This window comes from Leptonotus elevatus, chromosome 13 (assembly GCF_054856555.1).
Source record: "Leptonotus elevatus isolate MCC_2025b chromosome 13, RoL_Lele_1.0, whole genome shotgun sequence".
In the NCBI taxonomy this organism is placed as follows: domain Eukaryota; kingdom Metazoa; phylum Chordata; class Actinopteri; order Syngnathiformes; family Syngnathidae; genus Leptonotus; species Leptonotus elevatus.
Genome location: NC_141251.1, coordinates 4853310 through 4877341, shown reverse-complemented (window position 1 = coordinate 4877341; position 24032 = coordinate 4853310). Strand labels below are relative to the sequence as shown.

The 24032-nt window shown below is 40.9% G+C and overlaps 1 protein-coding gene across 4 annotated transcripts in view; it reads left to right on the top strand.

Annotated features, from left to right (window-relative positions):
• The first annotated feature begins 5151 nt into the window (after positions 1–5151).
• Positions 5152–24032, top strand: part of LOC147163550 (transcription factor COE3) — a 94248-nt gene continuing 75367 nt past the window's right edge. For 3 of the 4 annotated variants that reach the window (XM_086092449.1, XM_086092447.1, XM_086092448.1), the window contains exons 1-6: positions 5153–5901; positions 6073–6229; positions 6313–6376; positions 6482–6537; positions 7998–8071; positions 13308–13376. In XM_086092449.1, the coding sequence (XP_085948575.1) occupies positions 5771–5901; positions 6073–6229; positions 6313–6376; positions 6482–6537; positions 7998–8071; positions 13308–13376 (551 nt within the window). In that variant the 5' untranslated portion in view covers positions 5153–5770. Of the gene's footprint in view, positions 5902–6072; positions 6230–6312; positions 6377–6481; positions 6538–7997; positions 8072–13307; positions 13377–24032 lie in introns of all 4 variants that reach the window. The other variant, XM_086092446.1, reaches the window with a different exon arrangement.

The window sequence follows — 24032 nt, the reverse complement described above, 5'->3', positions numbered from 1 at the left end:
CGTAGAAAGGGAAAAACTTCGCCGCGAAACGAGGACAGGAAGCACACAGAGGCCAAACGAGCTGAGGGAAGAAGGTTGCCGATGTTGACTCGCATCACTCTCGCTAGCTTTCCCAGAGTACGCTAACATCCTCGGCACTCTCCCGCGGCCGCCCCTCCCCGGAACGGCGCTCCCCTTCCCACTGGAAAGTAGGCCAAGTGAGCACCAGGGCGTTGCTTCTTCTCTCCTTTTTTTTTTTTTCCAAGATGATCACTTGGTCCGTGTGTGTTTTTGTGTGTGTGCTCGCTCAGGACATGCTATTCATGTGGCGTGTAGAACAAAGAGCAGCATTATACAATTTGCGGGGGGGGGGAAACAAGGCCTGTTGAAACAAAGACAACAAAAAATGTAGCTTTCCGATTCATTGACTTCCTCTTTTTCCACCTCTGAAAATAAAAAAGGTCCCTCGCCACTAACACGACTCTGCAGGATCATTGTGTGCTGCCGGATTATTTTTAGCGTACACTTGTTCTTCGTCTTCTGCCGCTTTCACCTTGACTCCCGCTCCCGTGACATCACAATTAACATTTCTGTTAATAGCAACGCACCTCGGCGTTTGGCACTGATGGAGTGCAAGAAGTCGCGCTTTATCGCTGGGAATAAATAAATAAAACACACACACACACACACACACACACGCTCAGGAGGAGGCGGGTTCATTAGCACCACATTTCTGTTAATGACGTATCGTGATGAAATGTATTGACACGAGAATATTTTGTCACTGTTGCGAGTGGATAAAGCGACTAAGTGGTGGGATCGAATGCCATTAAAAATAAAATTTAAAAAATTTAAAAAGTCACATTACAGTGTAAAATAAGCAGTCAAGGACTTCATTCCGAGAACTTTACTGGGTACATTCAGTAAATGTTCTGTTTTTTTGTGTGATTTGTGTATTAGCATTATTCGTTTTGCTAGCCTACTAGCATAGTTGCCTAAGTCATTTTAACATACGGTATTCTGTTAATTATAACCTCAAATAATAATAATGTTTTATTAAAATAATCATATTTAGCTATTTGTATTTTTTTAATTAAATTGCTAAAATTGTAAAATATTAAGAATAAATTGTGGTTTTTTTTTGGGTGCTTTGTCTAGATTCTTAATCTTTTAAGGTCATCATAATCGGCAACGCTTGAATCGAGCCAACTGGACTCTTCTTGTTTTGGGAAAATGTTGACTTTGGCAATGATGCTATTATGTTAACGATTTCTGGTTCTGTGTTCTTGTCACATTTTCTGTTTATCTGTGGCGGCAAAAAACAAAACAAAAAACAAGCAAAAGTGGTGTAAAAGATTGAGATTCTCACTTAGCAAAAGTCTCATTGAGGCGGGTCAGAAAAGTTTCAATTTCAAATTCCTTGGATCGTAACATCGTCGGTGTTTTCAAAATGGTTCCCTTGATTATAGGAACGAGGGAGAAAAAAAAAACTGTGGGGTGACTAAAAAGTTTGCGGCAAGCATGGCTGTGTTCTCGTTTTTAAGTGTGGGACATTCCGATTGTTGGGAGCAACTGTGTTGTCATGACGATCACCTCTTCTAAAGCACTGAACAAGGTAAACACAACTGGATGTGTTTGTAGTTTCAAACATCTTTTGACACCAGGCATGGAACTTTTCTGATACCCCCCCCCCCCTCCCTAAATTGTAATAATTTCTAATTGAGGGGAGGAACACTGCTTTCCTAACCAAAAATGATTGAAATTCATTTATGGCACATGCTATATATGTTTATGATCACTTTTGCTTTTATTACATCCAATAGGCTCTTAACCACAGCCCCGCCCACTAATGACATTTCAAATGTGACCTTTTTGAAGTCTTAATTTGTCCATCCCGTTAATATGTTTCCACTTATGGCTGAATAATCACATTTTATTGCCTTCTTCCTCTTTGACACCACTCAAGAACGCGCCCAACTTTTATTTAAATCAGTCCCGGATAGCTCCACAAAGCCGTGATGGACACCACCGCGATTGGATTGGAGGGGGGGGGGGGGGGGGGTAAGGAGGGAGGGGTCTGCATGAGAGTGATGGCACCCTGGGTATTTTTTTTTTATTTTTTGGTCATGTGTATTTCGGTGGAAATTTCCAGGGGATATTTTAGATGTTAATAGCCCTGAAGTGGTCTCGGTTTCTTATTTAATTTCTCTCGCCTTCTTTTAAAATGTAATTCGCCCACAGACTGCGCCGCGAGGCTCGAAAGCGCGCGCGGGTTCAAAAAAAAAAAAAAAAAAAAAGTCTCTCATTTCCACAGCAGAATGGAAATGCAAATGACGCGCGCGCGCACACACACACATTGATGCCCTTGACACAACTCGCCACTGCACACAATTAAGTTGGCCAACCAATGTGACGTCACTACACAATTCTACATATATTATTATTATTATTATTATTATTATTATTACCCACGCGTGCTGGTCTCACTAAACACAATTAGGCTTTTTCATTAATTCTACTCATCAATAAAAAAAATTCAAGCGTGTAATAAATGGCAATGATAATAATAATAATAATATTAATAAAAACAATGAGCACGTAAGCATAATTAGCGTCAGTTTTTGGCGGTCTTTTTCCCCCCACTAAAAATCCACGTCGAGATTTTGGCTCCTCGTGGAAGTGGGAGGGTGGGGAAAAAAAGGGGGGAAAAAAAGAAATGAGTGTTGCCAAAGAGGGGCGCTGTCCGTCTATCAGCTCGACAAAAATCGATCCCATCACTCCTCATGGCGAGAATGCATTTTTACCATCCTAAAAAAGGCCAAAAAAAATCCATAATTTGTCCTTTTTATGTCTCTTTCTAATGTGTTTGGTGCGAGTGAAATGGGGATGCTTTCATTTTAATTTTCAGCTAAATGTGAACGCATTTATTTTAATGAACAAAAAAACCACACCGTGTTTTATAATCACGAGAAAATGATTATTTGCAATAAAATGTGTTTGTGGCGAAACAAACGCGGGAACGTGATTATAAAAATGAACATCTTAAAATAAAAATGTGTTTTGAGGGAAACAACATTATGAGCGAATGAAAAGATTAGACATGGGGAAATAGTCATTATACATCAATGATGTTCAAATTGATATTTTTATGAAAGAAACACGGGGAAATAATCATTACAAATCAATACAAATGTTAGAATAAAAATATTTTTGGTGGCATTTCGAATCTGTAAGGATTCAATTAAAACGTGCCAATCATTACAAATCAATTAAATTGTGTTTTAGTTGAGGAATAATTGAAAATATGTGTTTTTTATAACAAACATTCAAATGTTTTATACTGAAAGGTACAATGAGAAAAAAGAAGAAGAATGCATTTGGGGTGGAATAAATATGTCTAAATAATCATAATTAATGATATTAGAATATGTTTTAATGAAATAAATAATCATTAATATGCATCTAAAACGTGCTTTGCAGTCAAAGAGCTACCATAAAAAAAAAATCAATAACAAAAGTATAGTTTCCAGTGCAAGCAAAAAATGTAGGCTTGCTGCGTGGGCTGCTTGTCTAATCATTAAGAATTTGCAAGGCACTGTGGGCGTGCATGTAATTAATAATTAATCGACAAAAGATCCCTTTAATAAAGCTAAGCCTGCATGGGCTGCTTGGACAAAAATCATCCAAGCAAATATCACAATGCAGGTGAGCTCCCATGCAACAAAAAAAGTGACTTTAAAAATCGAATCAAATCAAACGGATTTGGTATGATGTTGCACGTGAAGTGTTGGGACGCGCGTGGATGTGGACAGCTGGGCAGCGGCCGGCTGATTGACTTTGCCGTGACATCTGGGAGGCCCGCTGGCCCCTGGCACGCGTGGAGGCTGATGTCGGCCATTTACATGCAAATTTGGGGGAGATCATGAAGGGCCTCGCCCCGTAAATTCAACACACACACACAAAGACAGAAGGGGGTGTGGGGGGCTGGAAAGGGGGGGGGGTGCACACCGGAAGCCCTCATTGGGAGTTTGATTTGATATCAGTGGAGGTCAATACAAGACGGGAGTGGGAGACAGAGTTTTTTTGTGCATCTTTCCACTAACATATTAATAATAAGCACATTTTTCTTGCCTTGAATTTTCGCATGTGAAGACCACCCCAGTAAAGGGGGCTCAGCTGATGCCCCTCTTTCCGTCTCTGCACGTCCAGATGGCTGCAGCACACAGATTTGCATTCATTTCCACCGCTAATATGTCCACAACGAGCCGGGCCAGCTGCATTTGTTGTCAAATACGCTTTAAAAAGACGCCGTCGTTATACCGACACATTGTGTATTCGCGCGCGCGCGTGCGTGCGCGTGTGCGGATGGCGGCTTCTCTCCACTCAACAGTATCTGATCCCTAAAGAGGATTTGCCTTTAAAAACAAAACAAAACAGATTAAAAAAAAAAAGCAAGGTTAACTTCTTAATAAGCGCAAAATATCGTCAATTTGCGCGCGCTCTTTTTTTATGATTTTAGCACGTGCGCGAAAAGCTCAATTTGGCAATAGATTTGCGCGGAGGTGAAAGCAACAGCTTATAATTCACTTATCTTTGGCAGCAGCTATTAACCCTCAGCACCGGCTAGATAGATTGCTCAGGATGGAGCAGGCGTCCCTCCTCCTCCTCCTCCTTCTACTCCTCCTCATCCTCCTTTTCACCACTAATGAAGCGAACTGCTCGGACCGAGAAGCATGCAAGACAGTTCCTCAAAAAAAAAAAAAAAAAAAAAAAAAAAGATGAAGATGTGTCTTATTATTACTGATTTTCCGGCACTTGCGTGTAATAAAAGAAGATATTATATGGAAGTGTCATTTTAACACGATTAGGATTTGCAAACTGAATGATTACATGAAATTTACATTTTGTTCATTTTTAATGTATTATTTTTTCCCCCTCGTTCCATGTGATTAAAATAAAAATAAAAAATAAAAAAAAATAAAAAAAACTCACCACATGTGGAGGGGCCTACAAATGGAAGAGGTGGTGAAAAGTGGACGAGTCGAAATTCTCTCTCCGCTCCGCGCTTTGGAAACAGGAAGCGTCACGCCTCCGTATATGGGCAAAGCCCCGCCCCTTCGCCCGCGTCATCCCGTGACGGCTCCTCTCCCGTGGGTTTAGAGTTTTGGCTCCCGGGAAAGAGTGCAGTCCTCGGGGAAAGAGGGCTTAGTTTTGCATGTTCCCATCCAGCGTGCGCCACGCCACCACCACGCCGACGCGACGCGAACGCGAACGGGGCCCCTCTTCTCCTCCACCAGCGCCACCACTTCCACATCTCGCGTGTAGCGTGGAACACCTTCCTTCCACTGGCGAGCAGTGTTTGGAGAAGAACAAGAAGAGGCTACCTTTTTTTTTTTTCCTCAACGCCACGAGTGGGGCTTTTCTATTTTTTTCCCCTCGTCAAGTCCTAAAGGTTTTGGACGCCGGGTGCTTCGGGGATGTGTCCACTTTGAGAGCAGCATCACCTACGAACAGTCCTTTTTTTTTATTCCTCCACGCTAAAAACAAAACAATAATATTGCTTCTTTTTTTTCTCTCGCTCGCGTGTGTGGATATCTCTCTTAACCCGCTCGAGCACTTTTGAGAATTGTTCACAGCGGACGGTGAGAAGAGGGAGAGCGGACCTGCGTGGACTTTTGGACGGATAAGCCGACACGCGTGGCGTGGACCCTGATTCCCCCCCACTCCCACCACCGCTACCTTTTTTTTTTTTTTTTTTTTGTAATCTTTCCCACCCCACGCAGGAAGCTCGATGTTTGGGATTCAGGAGACGATACCGCGGGGCGGCACGACCATGAAGGAGGAACCGCTCGGCGGGCTCAACTCTGTGCGCTCGTGGATGCACACGGCCGGCGTCGTGGACGCCGGCACGGCCGCGCAAAGGTACCGAGGGTCATCATTGTGACCCCCCCCTCAACGCCTTAAAAAAAATCCTGAGTCGAACTTCCATCTCGGCTTCCATCTCGGCAATTGGACTCCTAAGAATCCAAATGCCGAGATGGAAGGCGAGAACCAGAGCGACCCCCCCGTGTGTCCTTGTTGTTCACCCCGCAGTGGAGTCGGCCTGGCCCGGGCGCACTACGAGAAGCAGCCCCCGTCCAACCTCAGGAAGTCCAATTTCTTCCACTTCGTGCTGGCCTTGTACGACAGACAGGGGCAGCCTGTGGAAATCGAGAGGACGGCTTTTGTCGACTTTGTGGAGAAAGACAAAGTAAGAGATGCCCCCTTAAAAAATATTAATTTTTATCCACTTTTGTTTTTTTGTCTATTGCTTTATTGATTTCTCCCTTGCAGGAGCCAACCAGTGAAAAAACCAACAATGGGATACATTACAAACTACAATTATTGTACAGTAACGGTGAGTAGACTCAACACCACCTGACATGATATTTCTAATAATACTATATATGTATTAAATAATAATAATAATAATAATAAAATCAATTTCCCTGTGTTGATCCAGGCGTCAGGACAGAACAGGATCTTTACATTCGGCTAATCGATTCCATGACGAAACAGGTAAGTTGCATGGGGGTGTAAAAACACACGCACGTGCATGCGTGGGAGAAAAACAAACAAACGCTACCACCAACAAAATAATAATAATAATAATAATAATAATAAAAAGACTCAATTTAAGACGTAACGTGAGAAGCGGAAAGCCTGCGAGACTCACTTTGTCCAGCATTAAAAATTTAAAGAGGACGTCTGCTCCATATGATCCCTTTTCTCACCCAGGTTGAGAGGTGAAACCCATCTCAGGAAAAAAAAAAGAAAGAGGAAAAATAAATGCAGACCATGCATGTTATATTCATCACCTGCTGTCTTTTTTTTTTTTTTTTTAAGGAGAAATCGAAATACACACATAAAATGCACGCCGTCTATTTGGCCTGCGAAGCCAAATTATTATGTTTCTATTTTAATTATTTTATTTCATTATTATTATTTTTAATTGAAGAAATAAAGCCGTGACTTGACGGCGTTCACACACACCACACACACACACACACACACACACTCACATTCCTCCGCCAATGATCCGAGTCAATGACGCAGAACAAGCAATTTATGGATTTCGGTTTCCTCGGCTGCAAAATGGCCACATCAATCTCAAGCAATAGGGATCGTCGGCCTATAAGGAAAAAATGTTAAAATAAAATAAAATAAAATATCACTTTTGATTATATTTCCCCACCACTTTAAAAATAAAATTAAAACACCCCAAAAATATGACGATAACTCTGATTATCAATTCGATTTATTCCGATCGCTACTTTTTAAAAATATTTTTTTATTTACGATCGCTATACTTTTTTCATTGCAAAGTGTTGCGGTGTAGAGTAAGGAGGGATGAGTCTCCTTAGAAACCGGAGGCTGAGGAGGCTGAGGAGGAGGAGGAGGGCTGGAGGGAGGGCGGCAGAAGTGATCGCTCCACGCCATCTGTTTCAGCCAATGCTCAAAAATTACTCGAGCGTGCACCGCCAGACAGCCGCTCGGCTCGCTCACTCGCAAGCGCGCGCGCGTTTTATCCACAGAAAAGATCATTGTTAGCGGCTCAAAAATAAACAACAGATTGCCCATTAACACTTTCCCCCAAATATCCCCAGATTATAAGCATATTGATGACACTTCTATTGGAGCGAAAATACACCCCCCCTCTCCCTCCCCACCACCACCACCACACACACACACACACACACACACCCCTGTCAGTCTGTCCGTCTTAAGTGGATTAAATGGGAGGGAAAACAATACACATTGGAATTATTAGTATTTGGAATTTTATCAATAAGCTTAAAAAGAGAAAAAAAATACATTTTATGTGTTAGTCTTATATTAGAAATAATTTCATACATAAACAATTGATAGTAAAATGTTGAATGTGATTTTTAAAATAATAATGGCGTGCTGAAAATGATGACTGCATATTCCTTTATGATGTATTTCTAATGTTGACATTTTCATTTTTATTTCCAAAGGCCATCATTTATGAGGGCCAAGACAAGAATCCGGAAATGTGCAGAGTTCTTCTGACTCATGAAATCATGTGCAGGTAAGACGACGACTTGTTTTTATTATTATTATATTTAATTTCTAAAATGTCGTCTCGTGTGACGTGTGACTCAAACATACACAACGAAGAGTGGGTGCGAAGTTTTGAAGGATAACCCCGCATGCGCGCTGTAATGTAGCGAAGATATATTTTGTATGATTTCTTTTTTGGGACACTTGATCGGAGCTGTCAGCGACGTTTAGCGAACCTTTGAGCAATTTGCGCGCGCATTCGCGTCTCACGTTGCGCTGTCACCGATACCCAAACGCCTTTTGTTGTTATTGTCGCCCCCCCCCCCACCACCACCCCCCCCCTCCTTGATTCACCCCCCCAAGCGTGTGACTGCAGCTCTGCAAGCATTGAATTCGGATACTAGTCGTGGGTTACACCCCCCCCCCCTTTTTATTATTATTGTTGTATTGTTTCAATTTGAAAAGCGCATGCATCATATGCTCTTTTTGCCCCCCCCCCTTGCCTCCCCCCCTTGCGTAAACTCATCACTCACACTCAATTTGCACGCGCATCCATCACTTTGTTTGTCACACTCGGAATATCCTGCGTGGACAGAACATTAGGCACACTACAGATTCGACACGTGCTCCTAAAAAATAAAAAAAATAAAAATAATTGACGCTGTGCGAGAGGTGCACATTTTACAATAGGTTTATGACACTGCATCGCACTGAGAGCTGTTCCTAATATTTTGTTTGCTATTTTAAAGAACTATACTTTTGACCAGTAATCCATTTGAGAGTCGTTATATTACAGCAAAGGGCTGGAATTTGCATTGGTAATAGAAATGCACTTCATCACCAGCTGTTTCTAATAATTTGCTTTCTTTTAATTGATAAAAAAAAAAAAAAAACTATATATGGCAGTAATGTCATTAAAGGATCATGTTAATTATTGTAATTTCTATTGGTCGTACAAATACATTGCATGAGAGCTGTTCCTAATATTTTGCTTGCTGATATTAATAAGCATATATGGCCAGAAATCCAATACATGACGACTGAAGCGTATATTGCTGTTCCTATATTTTTGGCTGCCCATATTGTGGTTTTAATAACTATATGACAAATGATCCAGTTGAGAGTAGTTACATGACAATATTGTTTCTTATAGCAGTTTCTAATATTTTGCCTGCCTATGGACTAATATTGCTTGCACATTATTGTTGCTACGAACGTCACAGTGCTCAATTGATTGATTAGTGATGGATCCTCCAATAACCTTTTAATTGTCACTTAATTTAAGAATTTGTGTGTGCGTGTGTGTGTAAAGAAGTGTATTTGCATGAGGCTGACAGACGTTCCTAATATTATGATTTGCATTGATTGATCATTATTGTTATTAATATCAATAGTTAGATGACAAAGTCATGCTGACTTTTTGATGTCATACTTTGTTGTCGTTTGCGGAAAGGATTTGCATCACGCTGAGAGTTGTTCCTAATATTTTGGCTGTCTTTGATGATTTACCCAGTGTTCATATTTTTGTTATTATTAACCGTAAGAACCACAATTCTCACCAATGTACTGTCCAGTGCATATAAATGCCGTTTCTGATCTGTTGGGAGTTTTTGTCACTTGACTGTACGTGGCTTTCTTGAATGAGTTATTCCTAATACTTTGGTGACCCTATTACGGCGTGTATTTGCTTTTGAATTATGCGGTCACGAATATAATAACGACGATCCGCACGAGCGAGATGTGGACTTGATTGAACATGTTTTGTTATTGTCGTTTGCAAGTCGTGTGTCGATAGGCGAGCAGTGAGAGTTGTTCACGGCGCGTATCGATTCAATGCTGAGAGCTGTCCCTAATATTCTGGCCACACATAATTATTGCTATTAATAACAATATGGCCGGGAATACCACCCGACGGGGAAGTTACTGTTATATACAGCACAGGGTGCTCCAATAGAATTTACAAAGCTGCCATTTTTTTTGATTGACGTTGACTGTAACTGTATGTTTATTATTATAGTTTGAAGCGGTTAGCGATGATATTAATGCTCACTTTTGATGGACACTTATTGACTATATGCTCATTATTTGTGTCTGTGGATGTGTATTAAATCATCCTGTGAGTTGTTTAGAATTATTTTGGAGCCACTATTACACATTGCATTGCTTTATCGTTATCATTCTTCAAAAAAAAACAAAAAACATTTGCTCGGACGGAGAAAGTTGCATTACGAGTAGCTAGTGCAAAAAAGATACTAGTCAAGTGTGTGGTGCACAAGTGCATTGTTTGCGAGTGAGGGCGGATTTTGAGAAGGGGGGGCTACTGGTTGTCGCGATATGCGCGGCTTCATCACCACGGCTGCTGGGATTAAAAAAAAAATATCAGCAATGACACTTGAACAATACAAAAGAATGGCCACAAAAAAGAGGATTATGCTTAATTTGCATTTGCTCTCATAATCTTTATGGGATATTTTGATATTAGGACCGGTGGTGTCGCTGCAGGCATGAAATTGATCATTATTGTTTTGATGAATATGCAGTCACAAGTGAAGTTAGGCAGATAAATGCTGACTTTTGAGTGACACTTATTTGAGCAATGTGTGTGCGCGTTATTGGGGCTACTACAATGCCATGATCATAATAATAATAATTTAAAAACATCTCAAAAATGAGCATGATTGTCTTTTTAAGGCACCATTTTGCATTTTAGTCGTGCAGCGTCAAGTACAGAAAGTGCTTAAAAAGATCTTTTAGTCCCAAAAAAGTGTTTGGCTTTTCATTACAGAACTTGCAGTCACCTCTCGCTCTCTTTTTTTCTTAAGTCATAGATCACTTTTTCTTTTTTTTTGTTCTCCGGAAATGATGATAATAAGTTAGCTCGATTATTGCTGCTGTAAATCAGACTTTTTTTTTTTGTCTTTTTCTTTTTTTAAGATGAGTGAGCTCGACAGACAGTATCTTTGCACAAATCTTTGTTTGGCTTCCTGCACCATATGGCGTAAATCAATCTGATTCTCAGGAGTTTTCATTTCAAATGGAAGCCCGGATGATGAATTTGTTTATTTCAGTTTTTTTTTCTTTCAATTCATGTACAAATCAAAGGATGTGAAAGTCAGCTAGCTGCAAGCTCTGGATTGGCGTGGTAGAGGAGGGAGGGGGGGGGGGGGGGTTGGTTGGTTGGTGTTTGTGTCTGAAACATGTGGTGGAAGATAGATTAGTGTTTTTGAGGTCATAATTGATAAATGCCTCGCAGAAATATTGGTTGAGGGTGGCACCTTGCATCTCCCTCAGAAATAGCAGCTTGGCAATTAGAGGTAAACAAAAGCTGAAGCTGTGAAAAGTGACTCCCCTGCTTCCCCCCCCCCCCCACACACGCCCCCCCCCCCCCCACACACCCATGCATCCCCTCCCCTGCAACGCTATAAGCCAAACAACACAACATGTTGTTTTTCCACATTTTTTTTTTTTATCTATCAGCATCAATGCAAGCAGTCAAGCTAGCTTCATGCATGCTAGCCACTTGATAAACGCACGCTGGGCTTGGGCAGGACAAAAAGACTTTTCCACAAGTGTGGTGGGGGTCGAAGATCATTTTAAAATATGTAAAAAAAAAAAAAATTCTATTTCCTACTAGCCCCAATACTTTCGACAAGTTATTCATTTCCGTAATCTCGGGGGCAGTAAAAATCATATATATTTTTTTTTTTAGTTTTCTCAAAATTTCTTGATAGCTTCTTTCACACAGAGATCCTGCAAAAAGAGCCGCAACACAGGATTTACTAGGGGTCACCAACGTGGTGCCCCTAAGGACCACATGAGTAGCCCGCAGGCCTGTTCTAAAAATAGCTCACACCAGTGAAGTGACCATCATGAAAATGTGAATATTTCAAAAAATACAATATATTTCTATCAATGTATGCCAATATTATATTTGCATACATTGCTAATTTTTTTTGTATTTTTGAAATATTATATTTGGATACAATACATTAATAGAAATTCAATGTAGCATATTGATATTTACCGGTATCTTGTTAAATTATTACTGATAACTATTGTGAGGAATCATGAACATAATTAGTGTTAACATATCATTTTAAGGGAATTTAGCAAATTTGTTATTTCAGAAGTGTGTATGAAACTGGTAGGCCTTTGCAATAATCAGTAGCTCTCACTTGGTGACCGCAGCTCTAGAATGTGGAGGCGGGATATTTCTGTAACTAGCAGCACTTTTACACAGCTTGCAAAATATTTGTACGACAACACAAACACACAAACGGAATGATTCAAATTTCACAAACTGGTCCCGGTATTGCGGAATAACCTTTGCAAGGTCGTGAACAGCATCTGGTTCGTAGTTGATGGAACAATAATGTGTGTTAAAAAAAAAAATATTGTAAAGGTGTGGCAACATCAAAATCTTGGTGCAAATTATTTATTACACTTATTTCTTAATTTCCTCCATTTCCAAATAAACCCTTTGATACAGAGATTTTGCAAAATTATGTGTTTGCATTGTAGTCTTTGTAGTCTTTCAACACAAACTGGACGGTGGTTTCACACTACATAGCTGTATATTATTTTTCCCAAGCAATTTATTATAATTATTATTATTATTTTTTTTACAGTATCTTACACTCTAAAAACAGTTGGGTCAATAGTAACCCAACTATGGGTCAAAAATGGACCAATCCACTTTATGGGTCAAAAAAGTGGGTCATTTTGACCCAAGTAAAGGATGTGACCAATATTTATGAGTTGTTTTATGCTGAAAGACCCATTTCTTGACTCAAAGTTGGGTCAAATCGACCCAAGTAGAGGATCGGCCCATATTTGACCCAACTGTTTTTAGAGTGTACTGTAATGCCCTCGAATGTGGGAAAGAAGAGCCACAGTGCACTTTTTTTTTGCCTAAATTGAACACTAGGTGAGCACAAAGACAACAATCACACTTATGCAGAAGCTGCTGTCGATCACAGCTCTCACTCGGACACTCACGCACACTAGCTCCGCCTCTCAAAAGCTCAAGCATGAGCCCCCCAATTTTACAATTGCAATTTGTTTGCTGTTTTCAAATATGTGTTTGAAAAAGTTTAAAGTGTGTTAAAAAGCGGATTTTGTTTCATTCTGGAAAAGTAGCACTCGATTTTAATATTTTTTTTTTTTAACAATTTGGTGCTCATGCAAAGCAAATTATTGTGCCTTGGCGGAGGTCTTGCCATGTTGCTCAATCATTCTGACCCGTACCGTGTGTGTCCCGACAGCCGATGTTGCGACAAGAAAAGCTGCGGGAACAGGAACGAGACCCCTTCGGACCCGGTGATCATCGACAGGTAAGAACCCCCTGCTCGCCTTCTCTCATTGGGGGGGGAGGGTCAAACGAGCGACTAAACGGCTGATGGGATGAGACCCGGCGAACAAACGAGCTTCCTTCCCCTCCCTCGGCGCCGCCAGACGGCGCCCGCTCGGGCTGACTCGGATCTTCCGAGCGAGGGTGGAGGGGGGGGGCGTGGGAGTGGCTGAGGGGGGTCTTTCCCAGCTACCTGTGCGCCGAGGGGGCGGTCAACCACCTGGATGGTGGTGGGGGGGGAGGGGCGGGTTTGTTCAGTCGCAGGTGGTTCAATCACTAGAGGATCACACTGGGAATACAGCTAATTAGCTTGGGCAACTTGGTGTTTACTTGGCTGGCGCGCGCCCTTTCGTCGATCGCGCCGTCAGACGTTACCTCCACCAAAGCGGCTTTTTTGGTTTGCCAGGGAGCGAGACGTCCCACGCCAGACTTATTATTCATCTGGCAAGATAAAGGTGCTGGTTTGCGTTTGTACAGTGCGGGATGGTGACAAAAAAAAAGTCGACTATATAGCGGCAATAAAAAAAAGAAAAAAAAAAGGAAAAGATATTCAATGGGCTTCAATGTGGAACATTTAATGTGACATTTAACCCTCCTGGTATGTTTATTTCACAGGACAACAATGTTACCGGGTCAATTTGACCCGGGCCATGATTATTTATGCAAAAGTGTTTCAAAAATCAAAATATCATTATTAACTGCTTTTAAACAGGTCAATTTGGGGTCATTTTTAATGAATCAATTAATATATTGCTTACATCTTATTGTTAATTGTTATCTTTTGTTACGTACACAAAATGTTACCTTATAAAACTCCCCAATTCATCTTCAGGCATATTTAATTCTCCAAACATTTCAGAAACTATATATCCCAATAAATTTTTTGTATGTAATTACTAACCAAACTTCCAAATGTATACAGCAAAACAAACAAACATATATGTTGATAATAATTGGCACTGACAAGTCAAGTTGACCTGTAGCAATATCCAAAAGTGTCAGAAACTCGTAAATATTGTTTATATCGACTTGTTAACTAAACTTACAAATATGTAAAAATGTGTTATCGTATGTGTTGATTATAGTTCATGGTGTGGAAAAAATACCTTTAACAGCTAAAATGGTTCAGTTTTGTTTAATCATCCAAAAATGAAAATATTGACTAAATCTTGCTGATATTTTATCGTTAAGTCAACTTCCAAACGCGATGTGAAAAGAACCTTTCCCATTGTAAATGTCCATTCTACTTATGCTTCATACCAAAAACTACTTTTGACTTTTGAAATGGGTCAATCTGACCCGGGGCACGTTTGATTATCCAAAAGTGAAAACACTCCAATACACATTATTGCCTCTATCTGACGAACTCCGCTTTACAAATGTACACTTTTAACTGCTAAAATTGATCAATTGATGAAAGTAATTATTTAAGTTCCCAATAAACAATAAATTTCACAAACTGACCCACTAAAATGGGCCAATTTGAGCCTTATCCTAGCAGCAGGGTTAATCGAACCGTTGTGAATGCCACGATTAGACTTTTTTTTTGCACAATACAGTACTGTACAAGCGATTTCCCTTCATTTGTGATTCATGCATGAATCTAAGCAGAATGTGTAAAATTTGATCCAAAATTAGGTTGTTGTTGTTGTTTTTTTTTTTTCACCTTAGGGGAGGTCTGTGCTCTCTCTGCTGTTGTGTATCTCTTTTTCTCGTGTTGCTCGCACCTGGAGCGAAGCCGCCACATATCTGTGACCTTCCCTTTCCCAGCCAAAGTGGGCGAACAAACGCATCGCTCTCCCCCCCCGCCGTGGATAAGTCATGCTGAATATGTGTTGTGCACATTGAGGAGGGGAGGGAAGAGGCGTGTGTGTGTGTGGAGCGGAGTGGGGGGGGGGGGGGGTCTCTCAATGTAACTCAGCATGTTATTTTACATTTCCTTCAGATTCTTAATTCTCTTTTGTACACCCAGTAAAATTGCCACATCAGTGGTGGCTTGAGATATCCAGTCCAGCCCCCCCCCCCCCCGCCCCAAAAATAAATAATAAAAAAGTTTATTTTTTTTTTTTAATTTTTTTTTTTTAAATAAATATGTTGCACTCAACAGTATCGTACTGTATAAAAAACCCAACAACAATAATATTTTCTCTCCATATAAGTGAGTACATACCAGACTGTGCCTCATGTATTGCACTTTCTTCTTCTTCTTCTTCTTCTATGGTGTGTATTGGCGCTTGGCCCACTACTGCCACCAATTGATGATGTCCTTCCACTGCAACAAAACCAATGTCAAATGAACATGGATGGATGTTGTCTTATCTCAAGGCACGGCCGTATTCAGAACATCCCTCAAAAAGTTTCTGGACCGGAGTGACAATTCCATGACATTAGTGCAAAATATTTGTCAGACAGCAACAACTGCTTTCAACACAGGTCGTGACCCGACCTCTGTTACGGCTCAAAATCGACAGCGTTTAATAGTTCATTGTTCGCCCTGTAGTGCAATTTTCCACCCCCAAGCGACCAATTTCTTAAGATTTTTTTTTGAAGTAAGCGTACTCTGATGCCTTCTGATGTAGGAAAGGAGAGCCACTGCCCTACAACGGCTAATATTTGTTCTTTTAAAATCAGCAAAAAATGTCAGATTTTAAGCCATTTAATTATTTTATTTTTTTTACACATTACGATATGAGACAGAGATAATGACCTTTGAACACCCCTTCCAAAAAATTAAAATGTTCTACCTGTAATTCATATGTTTATTGTGGTAGGTAATATTTTATTCATTATAGGTACTTTAAAAAAATTATTATGAATAATCGGTTATCCAAATTTTATTCTGCCAAATATCAAAATTCGACTTAAGACTTAAAAAAAAAAAAATTGCCCTCACCCAGACACTCACGCCACCCGACTAGGCCCCGCCTCTTAAAGACACAACACCACAATACGTACAGTATTTTCCTATCCATTTTACATTTGCAATGACTTATTTTAATGCTCAAATACATTTACAAGTCACGTGAACCAGAGTCTTATGCGACTCGAGGAGGTGAGGCAGAGAGGGGGGGAAAAGAGGGCGGGGGTAGGGGGGGGGGGGCATCTCAATGTAACTCTCACCACGTCGTAGGGAGAGACAGCAATGCTAATGTTTGACTAGGCGGAATCACTGTTTGCTTAGCGGCGAATGGCTGCTATCTGACAGAGGGGACAACTCTCTTATTAGTAATCAAATAGGGCTGAGCAGTTGTTGCTGCCACTCCACTTCCAGCCGCTTCTCATGCATGGGGAAGTAGGAGCCGGCTGCCCTGGGAGCCGGGATGGATTACCACAGCTACTGCTGTCTGCAGGGCAAACTCACTCTCACACAAGGACACAGACAGGCAGACAGGCAGAGGGGATGCCGCATGCGACGCGCTCTTGGCAAAAAAAAAAAAAAAAAAAAAAAAGCAGGCGACGGCCCCCCCCTTTCATCTCCGCTTTGTGTCATTCAAGAGTTTCGCGCGCGCATTGTTCCGCAATCGGAACGGACAAAACGTGTAACTTAAGCGCAACGCGAGGCGGGACGAACGCGAGGGGAGGAGGAAGAATTAAAAAGTCAAGCAACGAGAAGGAGCTGGAAAGAGAAAAGCAACGGGAGGCGGGGGGTGGATATTGTAAGCTCAACCGGCTCAGGGAAGGGCTCGGGTTTTCATTGTGGCCGCGCTGAATGGGAGTGGAGTATCCCTTTCCCCGCACAATGAGCGGCTCTGTTGAAACACAAAAGCATATGTTCCTCATTAGACCCTCCCATTGTCTCCATGTCGTAACTATGAGCCTGTCAGCGCGCCCTCGCGGACCCTCGCAGGTTCCCAGTGACCGGGGGAGGCTCGCTCGTAAAAAAAAATAAAAAATAAATAAAAAAACAGCCCAAGCGGGACTGGGTTATTTTTTCTTTTTCCTTTTTACACCGGTGTGTTAAATTATTCGCCACGGCTGCTCCAAACTGCCGTGTTTTACTGCCATTTGTGTTACATGTGTCGCCCTCGCACGCACGCCATTACGAGGCACCTGCGCGGCCGCCTGATTACTTCCAATCCACTTGACTGACGCAAGGTTTCGGCCGCTGAGGTCCGACAGCCTGAATCAGCCGCGTCTGTGTACAATTACGCCGCGGAAACCCGACCTTTGGAAACACGCCGGCTCCGCTGGGAATTGAGGGGGGGGGGGGGGGGTAGTACAGTTAAGTTAAGCACCTGAACTGAGTTCGAACTGGATGATTTTCCAGAAACAGGGCCGCCATTAAAAGTTGAAGGAAACAATGGTGGCCACAGTACATAGTGGCCGTCACGTGTTACAAATGCTTCAGTCCGTAAATTGTCACTTTTTCTACTAGTTTATACATTTTAGTCCAAAATCATACTATCCACTTCGATGTGAACTTTGAGTTAGAATTCATTCATGGAAGTAAACCACAAAATGCTGCTTAACTACTAACTACTGTGCATTACTTTTTCTTTTTTTTTAAAATTAGACTATTTTGGCCAAATTTTCAAAATGGGGTCACGGATGTGGCAAAACATTTTTTGAGCCGCAATGAGCCTATAAAAGTCGACTTTATACTTTTTGGTACAAAATCCTAACGATATGTTTTGTCATATCATCAAATGATTGCGGGACGCGAGTTAATCTACTGGTGGCGATTGGGCTGGAACCTCCTATGTCGCAATTTGGCAAATTTCACATCAAATTATTGACCAATCAAAGTGTTGAAAATGGCTTATGCTCTATGACGATGCAATGTTAAAAAAAACTGATCAGGACAGGAGTTAAGAGTTAGGTCACAAAAAGTCAGTCATAACATTTTGGAGTTGAACTTGTATATATATGTTTAGCAACTTCTCGGTTATCAAAGCGGGAAAGAGGTTAATAGTTGGGCAACTTTGTTTTGTTACTTTTTGTATAAAATGCTACTATTGGCACACTTTGTGATATTTATAGTTTTATGTCGTTACGGGGGGGGGTTACAGTCAGGTCACATCTGTTCCATAACGAGTCATAAAAATATTTGGGGGTCTTGCAAGTCATTCGGGAAATGTCAATAATCTACTAATTAAACCTTTTGTGCAAAATCTCACTAATAATGGCGTCATATTTCTCGTTCGATGTCGTTAGCGGCTTACAATGAGGGCACATCTGTTCCATAACGTGACTCATAAAAATATTTGGGGGTCTGCAAGTCATTCAGAAAATGTCAATAATCCACTAAGTAAATACAGATCATCATTTTTTTTTTGGTACAAAATCCTAGTATGTTGTAATTGTCATGATCAAAGTGGTGGGAGTTTACTTTTCTACTAATTACAGTGTGTTTACCTTTTGCACCAAATCTTACTTTTATGTTCCTGTATTTATAGTTAGAAGCAGTTGGGGGTTAGAATAAGGGCACATGCATGAGCCATAAAAAAAAAAGTTAGGGGCGGGGGGGGTACGTCATATTGATGGTAATATGCAGTCAGGTGGTTACAATGATGTCACCGCTTTGATTTGTGGGGGTTTTGTAAGTCAAAGTACCAAATCCAACTAATTTTGCGGTTTTGAGGTTGAAGTTGGGGGCGCATTAGTTCCATAACATGTTTGCAAGTAACCCAGAAAATGTCACTTTTCTCCTCAGTCGCTCGCTATTTTTCCCCCCGTACAAAATCCGAGTAAATTCTCGTGAGAACAGGCTCCTTGGACTGTATCATTGATGCCGTTCACGCACTGTAACATTTTCCCAGATGGTAACGCGGGGGCGGAGGGAAGGGGAGGGGAGAGGGGAGGGGAGGGGAGGGGAGGGGGAGGAGGGGAAGGGGAGGCGTGTGCTGCTAGCTGGCATCTAGCGAGACATTAACTGGCGTTCCCATGGATCTGGCATGTCCGACAGAGTTTGGGAAACTTATCATTCCGAATGTGTCCTATTTTCCTGCGGTCAGGCCAGACATCTGTTTACCCTATTTTCCCTTGGAGTTCTGATACAAAAAATTTTTTTCGACACAAGAGGAAGGATTCTCTTAAAAAAAAAAAAAACAAGTTGGTTAGATATAGAGACCCAACAGCTGTCCCATAGTTTCAGCACTGCTTGCTCTTTAAATATTTCAACAGTTAAATTTGATGCCTTTGCATTATTCATACGCATTTTCACATGAAGGCAAGTCGCGTTTTTTGGTGGATTTGTGACTTTTTATGTCTTCGGGGAAAAACGAATAGTTTCCATCGTGCCCCCATTTTCTCGTGCATTAAAAAAAAAAAAAAAATCAAATGCTCTAAGTCGCGGCACTAGCGTGGAATTAAGTCATTTTTGTTCGGGAATTCAAATTGACATCGCAAAGTAATAAAATGCTATTTTCAAGCGACATTTTGGGGAGGGAAAAAAACCTTAATTTCAGTCAATAGGCCTTTTTTCTCTATATGAATATTTTATTGATTTCTATTAGACTTTACATGATCAGGATTTTTCAGATGATCACAGAGTAAAAAAAAAAAGAAAAAGAAAAGATAATCCATTTGATCAGAAGATGCAGCATGATATCCATTCGGACAACTTTCACTCTACAGTCAACCGCCGCCATTCGCGAAGGACAGGGACTGGCCCCGCCCATGAATAGCGAAAAACCCACATATAATTGACATCAATTGTAATGCATGGAGAAAAAAACAACAAGGCTAAACATTGAATATAGCATTTAATTTCTTATTTCGTGGAGCCGATCAATGACGTCATTGATCGAACGGTCAAATGAAGACTTTGCAGCCGATCACCGATTTCGCATGAAATGCAAAAATATCGGCCGATCTAAGATCGGTGTTAAGTCTGACTTATTTAGTGTCTTGATATTTTCAGTACTTAAAAAGTGAACACTTAAAAATAATGTGGGTCAAAGTGTTTAGTAAGCGAACAATAGATAAAGTGGCTGGCTTTCATATTGCGTCACTTGCCTTTATTTTATAGTAACTCGTAATCATTGATGCATAAAAAAAAAAATCCAATACGTTTACCTGCTTGTATTTGTTAAAAAAAAACCACATAGGAAGAGGACGGTGAAAAAACTAATGGGGTATTAAATCGCAAATATTGAGGACAAAACCAAATCGCAAAGAACGCTTCGGCTGCATACTTTTATCCACAAACGCAGTTGAGCAATAATGGCAAGCGGATTTAGCAGAGCCCCGCAGATGTCACATTTCTAAGTTAATGGTGCCTTAAAGTAAGTGGGGGTGTAGCTTTATTCAGTGGGTAATTTGAGTCTTTAGAATGATAGTGATGAGATAGCCAATATGTGATTAGATGCGTCGCCAGTCTACAGTGCGCGCCGAGCATGGCGCGCATAACTCAATTTGCCGCGACTGGGGCGCGCTTGCTAGCCGTCCTCGCTCGCTCGCATATTGACTTTGTCTCCTCGCGTGTGAAAGATTAGACACATTGTTGTGGCTCACGCATGGATTTTGTAATAAGACAACAGCGCGCCGCCGAAAGACGAGAGAAAATGACTCATTCCCGGCGTCCCGGTTCAAAGTTCACCTTCAAGAAATATGCGCTCGGAAGAAGGGGGGCGGGGCAAACTAATAGCGTACTATTCATTGGTCTCTACAAAAAAATATATCAAAATGATATATATGATGATATATGATGATTTTTTTTTACACACCACTTTCCGACAGTAGATTTCTACGGTTCCGTACTACGGAAGAGGATTAGGGCCAGTGAAGAGAAGAAGAAAAAAGGTTGGCATGATTCTGACATTTTGACTTTAAAGTCAGAATTGTGACTTTCAAGTGAGAATTCTGACTTCAATCACAGAATTCTGGCTTTAAAGTGAGAATTTTCACTTTATTCTCAGAATTCTGGCTTTAAAGTGAGAATTCCGACTTAAATTTTTGACTTTCTGACTTCCCGCCACAATTCATAGCTCGACGTCACAAATTCAGAATTCTCACTTTAAAGTCAGAATTCTGAGATTAAAGTAAATCAGAATTCTGAGATTAAAGTATGAAGTGAGAATCCTGCCAACCCTTTTTTTCTTTTTACTGGCCCTAATCCTCCTCCGTATATTTCAGAACGCAATTAAGAAAAGAAAAAATAAATAAATGAAATGAAATAATTGTACATTAAAAAATTAATCCTGAGCTACAGCAACTTGTATAAAAACATGGTAAACTAATATAAATAAAACTGGAATGCTTGTCCTGTTTATTAAATGGTTGCAAGTGCAACGATGACTGTGGCTCTCCTTGCCCACATGCGAGGGCATTACACTATTTTTATATATAAATTGTATACAGGATGTTGTTTATTTCATTAGCTATATGAACACTTAGCCTGCTTATTTTTCTGCATGAACCAAAAAATACACACACACACGCACAAATATATAGCTATTTTCCTTGGGTGTTTTTTTTTTGTGGGGGGAATCCAGATGACGTTAAGGTCCGCCCGTTCCGACAACACCCCGGAATCCAAACCCACGCTGCCTCCTTTCATTCCGGCCACCGCGGCACTCCCTTTCACTTCCTGTCACAAAGGTCAAAGAGCAACGACCTCTGGAGAGCAGCCCAGCCGCTGAATAATTCATGACATTGACTTGTTATTTTCTCCCCTTGTCTTCTTTTTGGTCAGCACACGCGCGCACACACAAGCACGCGCGCACGCGAGCGTGCGGCGGCGGCGGGAGGCTTTTATTCATTTAGCTCATTTATAAAAGCCTCAGCACACCTGTTCTTGTGTTAATGCAATTACATTTTGGCCTAATGTACATTTTGCTTAGCCCCCCGCACCCCCCCCTCCCCCGTTATGTCCCTCATTAGCCAGCCCGTATTTTCCAAATGACTTTGCGTTATCGTTCATTTGCGCAACACCTACGAGGTCATTTCCCAGAGTGCACTTGACTTGTTGTCAAGTTGTTTACCGGAAACAAAAGGCGGGCGGGCGTTTGGTCGGGCCGCCGGGATGCGCGGCAGCCCCCACCTCAGCGTCGGCCTCGCGCAGGCGCAAATCTGGTGAAATTTGCGCGCTCCCCATCTGGTTTTTGCAAAAGCGTGATTACCTCCAAAAGCTGAACAAATGCCAGTATTTATAAGGTCAGGCCTTTATGTGGAAATGTGATGTAAATGAGAATCAGCGAAAGGGGACATTAAACAAAATTAAATTCATTGTCTCCTTTAATGTCATTTACATTTTTGGCTAAGCCGAGCTCTGTCAAAAGAGGATTTCTAAAACCTTTTTAATTGCGCGATGGAGAGGAGGGCGTGTTTGCGGCCGGCGTCTTGATAACCTGCGACGGCCGCTCTGTTTATGAAGCGGCCAAATGACTTTTTTTTTTTTTTTTTGCACCGCATCTGCACGGAGGCAATTAAGATGGCACTCAGTCGCCGGTGATAATCTGCTGCCTCCCTAATGAAAATCATAAAAGAGGAAAGGGTTCGTGTTGTTGGGATTGCTGCAGGTGCCTTCTTTCTATATTTACACACCTGCGTGCACCTCCACTAATCAACACATCCGCTATGCTAGCATGTGAGCATTACACTTCCGCGGTTCTGGGTTCGAATCTCACAATCTCTATCTAGTTGGCATTTTCTCCACGATGTTTGTGTGGAATTCTGCCCACATTCCAAAAACAGGCATTGAAAACTCAACTGTCCATAAGTGTGAATTTTCCTAAAAAAAAAAAGGATTAAAAAAAATTATATATATATATATATATATATATATATATATATATATATGTTTTAAAAATGAAAGTTTAAGGATGTGTAACTTTATTGTCATTTGACATTACAAAATAAACAAAAACCTGCAAAATAAAAATAAATAAATGAAAAAGTGATTCACAATTTTTTTATTTAAAAATAAATGTAGGTCTTAATTCATGGCACTTAGCAGCTCAAAACAAATACAATCAAATAAACAAAACATTTTAATAATCAAAAAAATACTTATTTTAAAAAGTTTCAACAATGAATGCAAAGCAATCAGAAAAAAATGTAGATACATTAAAATACGAAAATAATTAAAACAAATACCTACAAAATAAAAATAATTAAAAAAAAAAACTTTTTTTCAGTTACCATTTTAAACAATTTAATAAAAAAAAGAAAAAGTAAACTTACTATTTTAAGCACATTATAAACACCCAAAAATAATTTCAAGTATAAAATGTATAGAAAATACGAGGGATGTGATACCACTTTTTTCCCCCAGACCGATACCAATATGAGTATTCACCCTTTGAGCACTCACCGATACAGAGTATCGAGACAATACTTCTAGTACTTTTTGATACATGAAATTTCATTTATCACAATGACAAAACATTGTGAACAAAATCTTTCTTACTGACACAGTGCGTCAAACAGCTGCCGTATAGCGCCACCTGCTGCAGAGGAGGACTTAATATCCCCCCCCTTTAAGCATCAGTGGCTGGTATCGGCAGCCTCCACAAGTACCTGATACCTAAAAATACGGCCGGTAGTGACTCAATAGGAAACCTGCTCGAGGCGGGGCCTAGTGGGCCGGTATGTGACATCGGCGAGCACGTGAGAGTCTGGGTGTGAGCTGTGGCCGACGGCAGCTCCAGCATGAGTGTGCTCAATGTGTGGCTCTCCTTTCCCACATGCGAGGGCA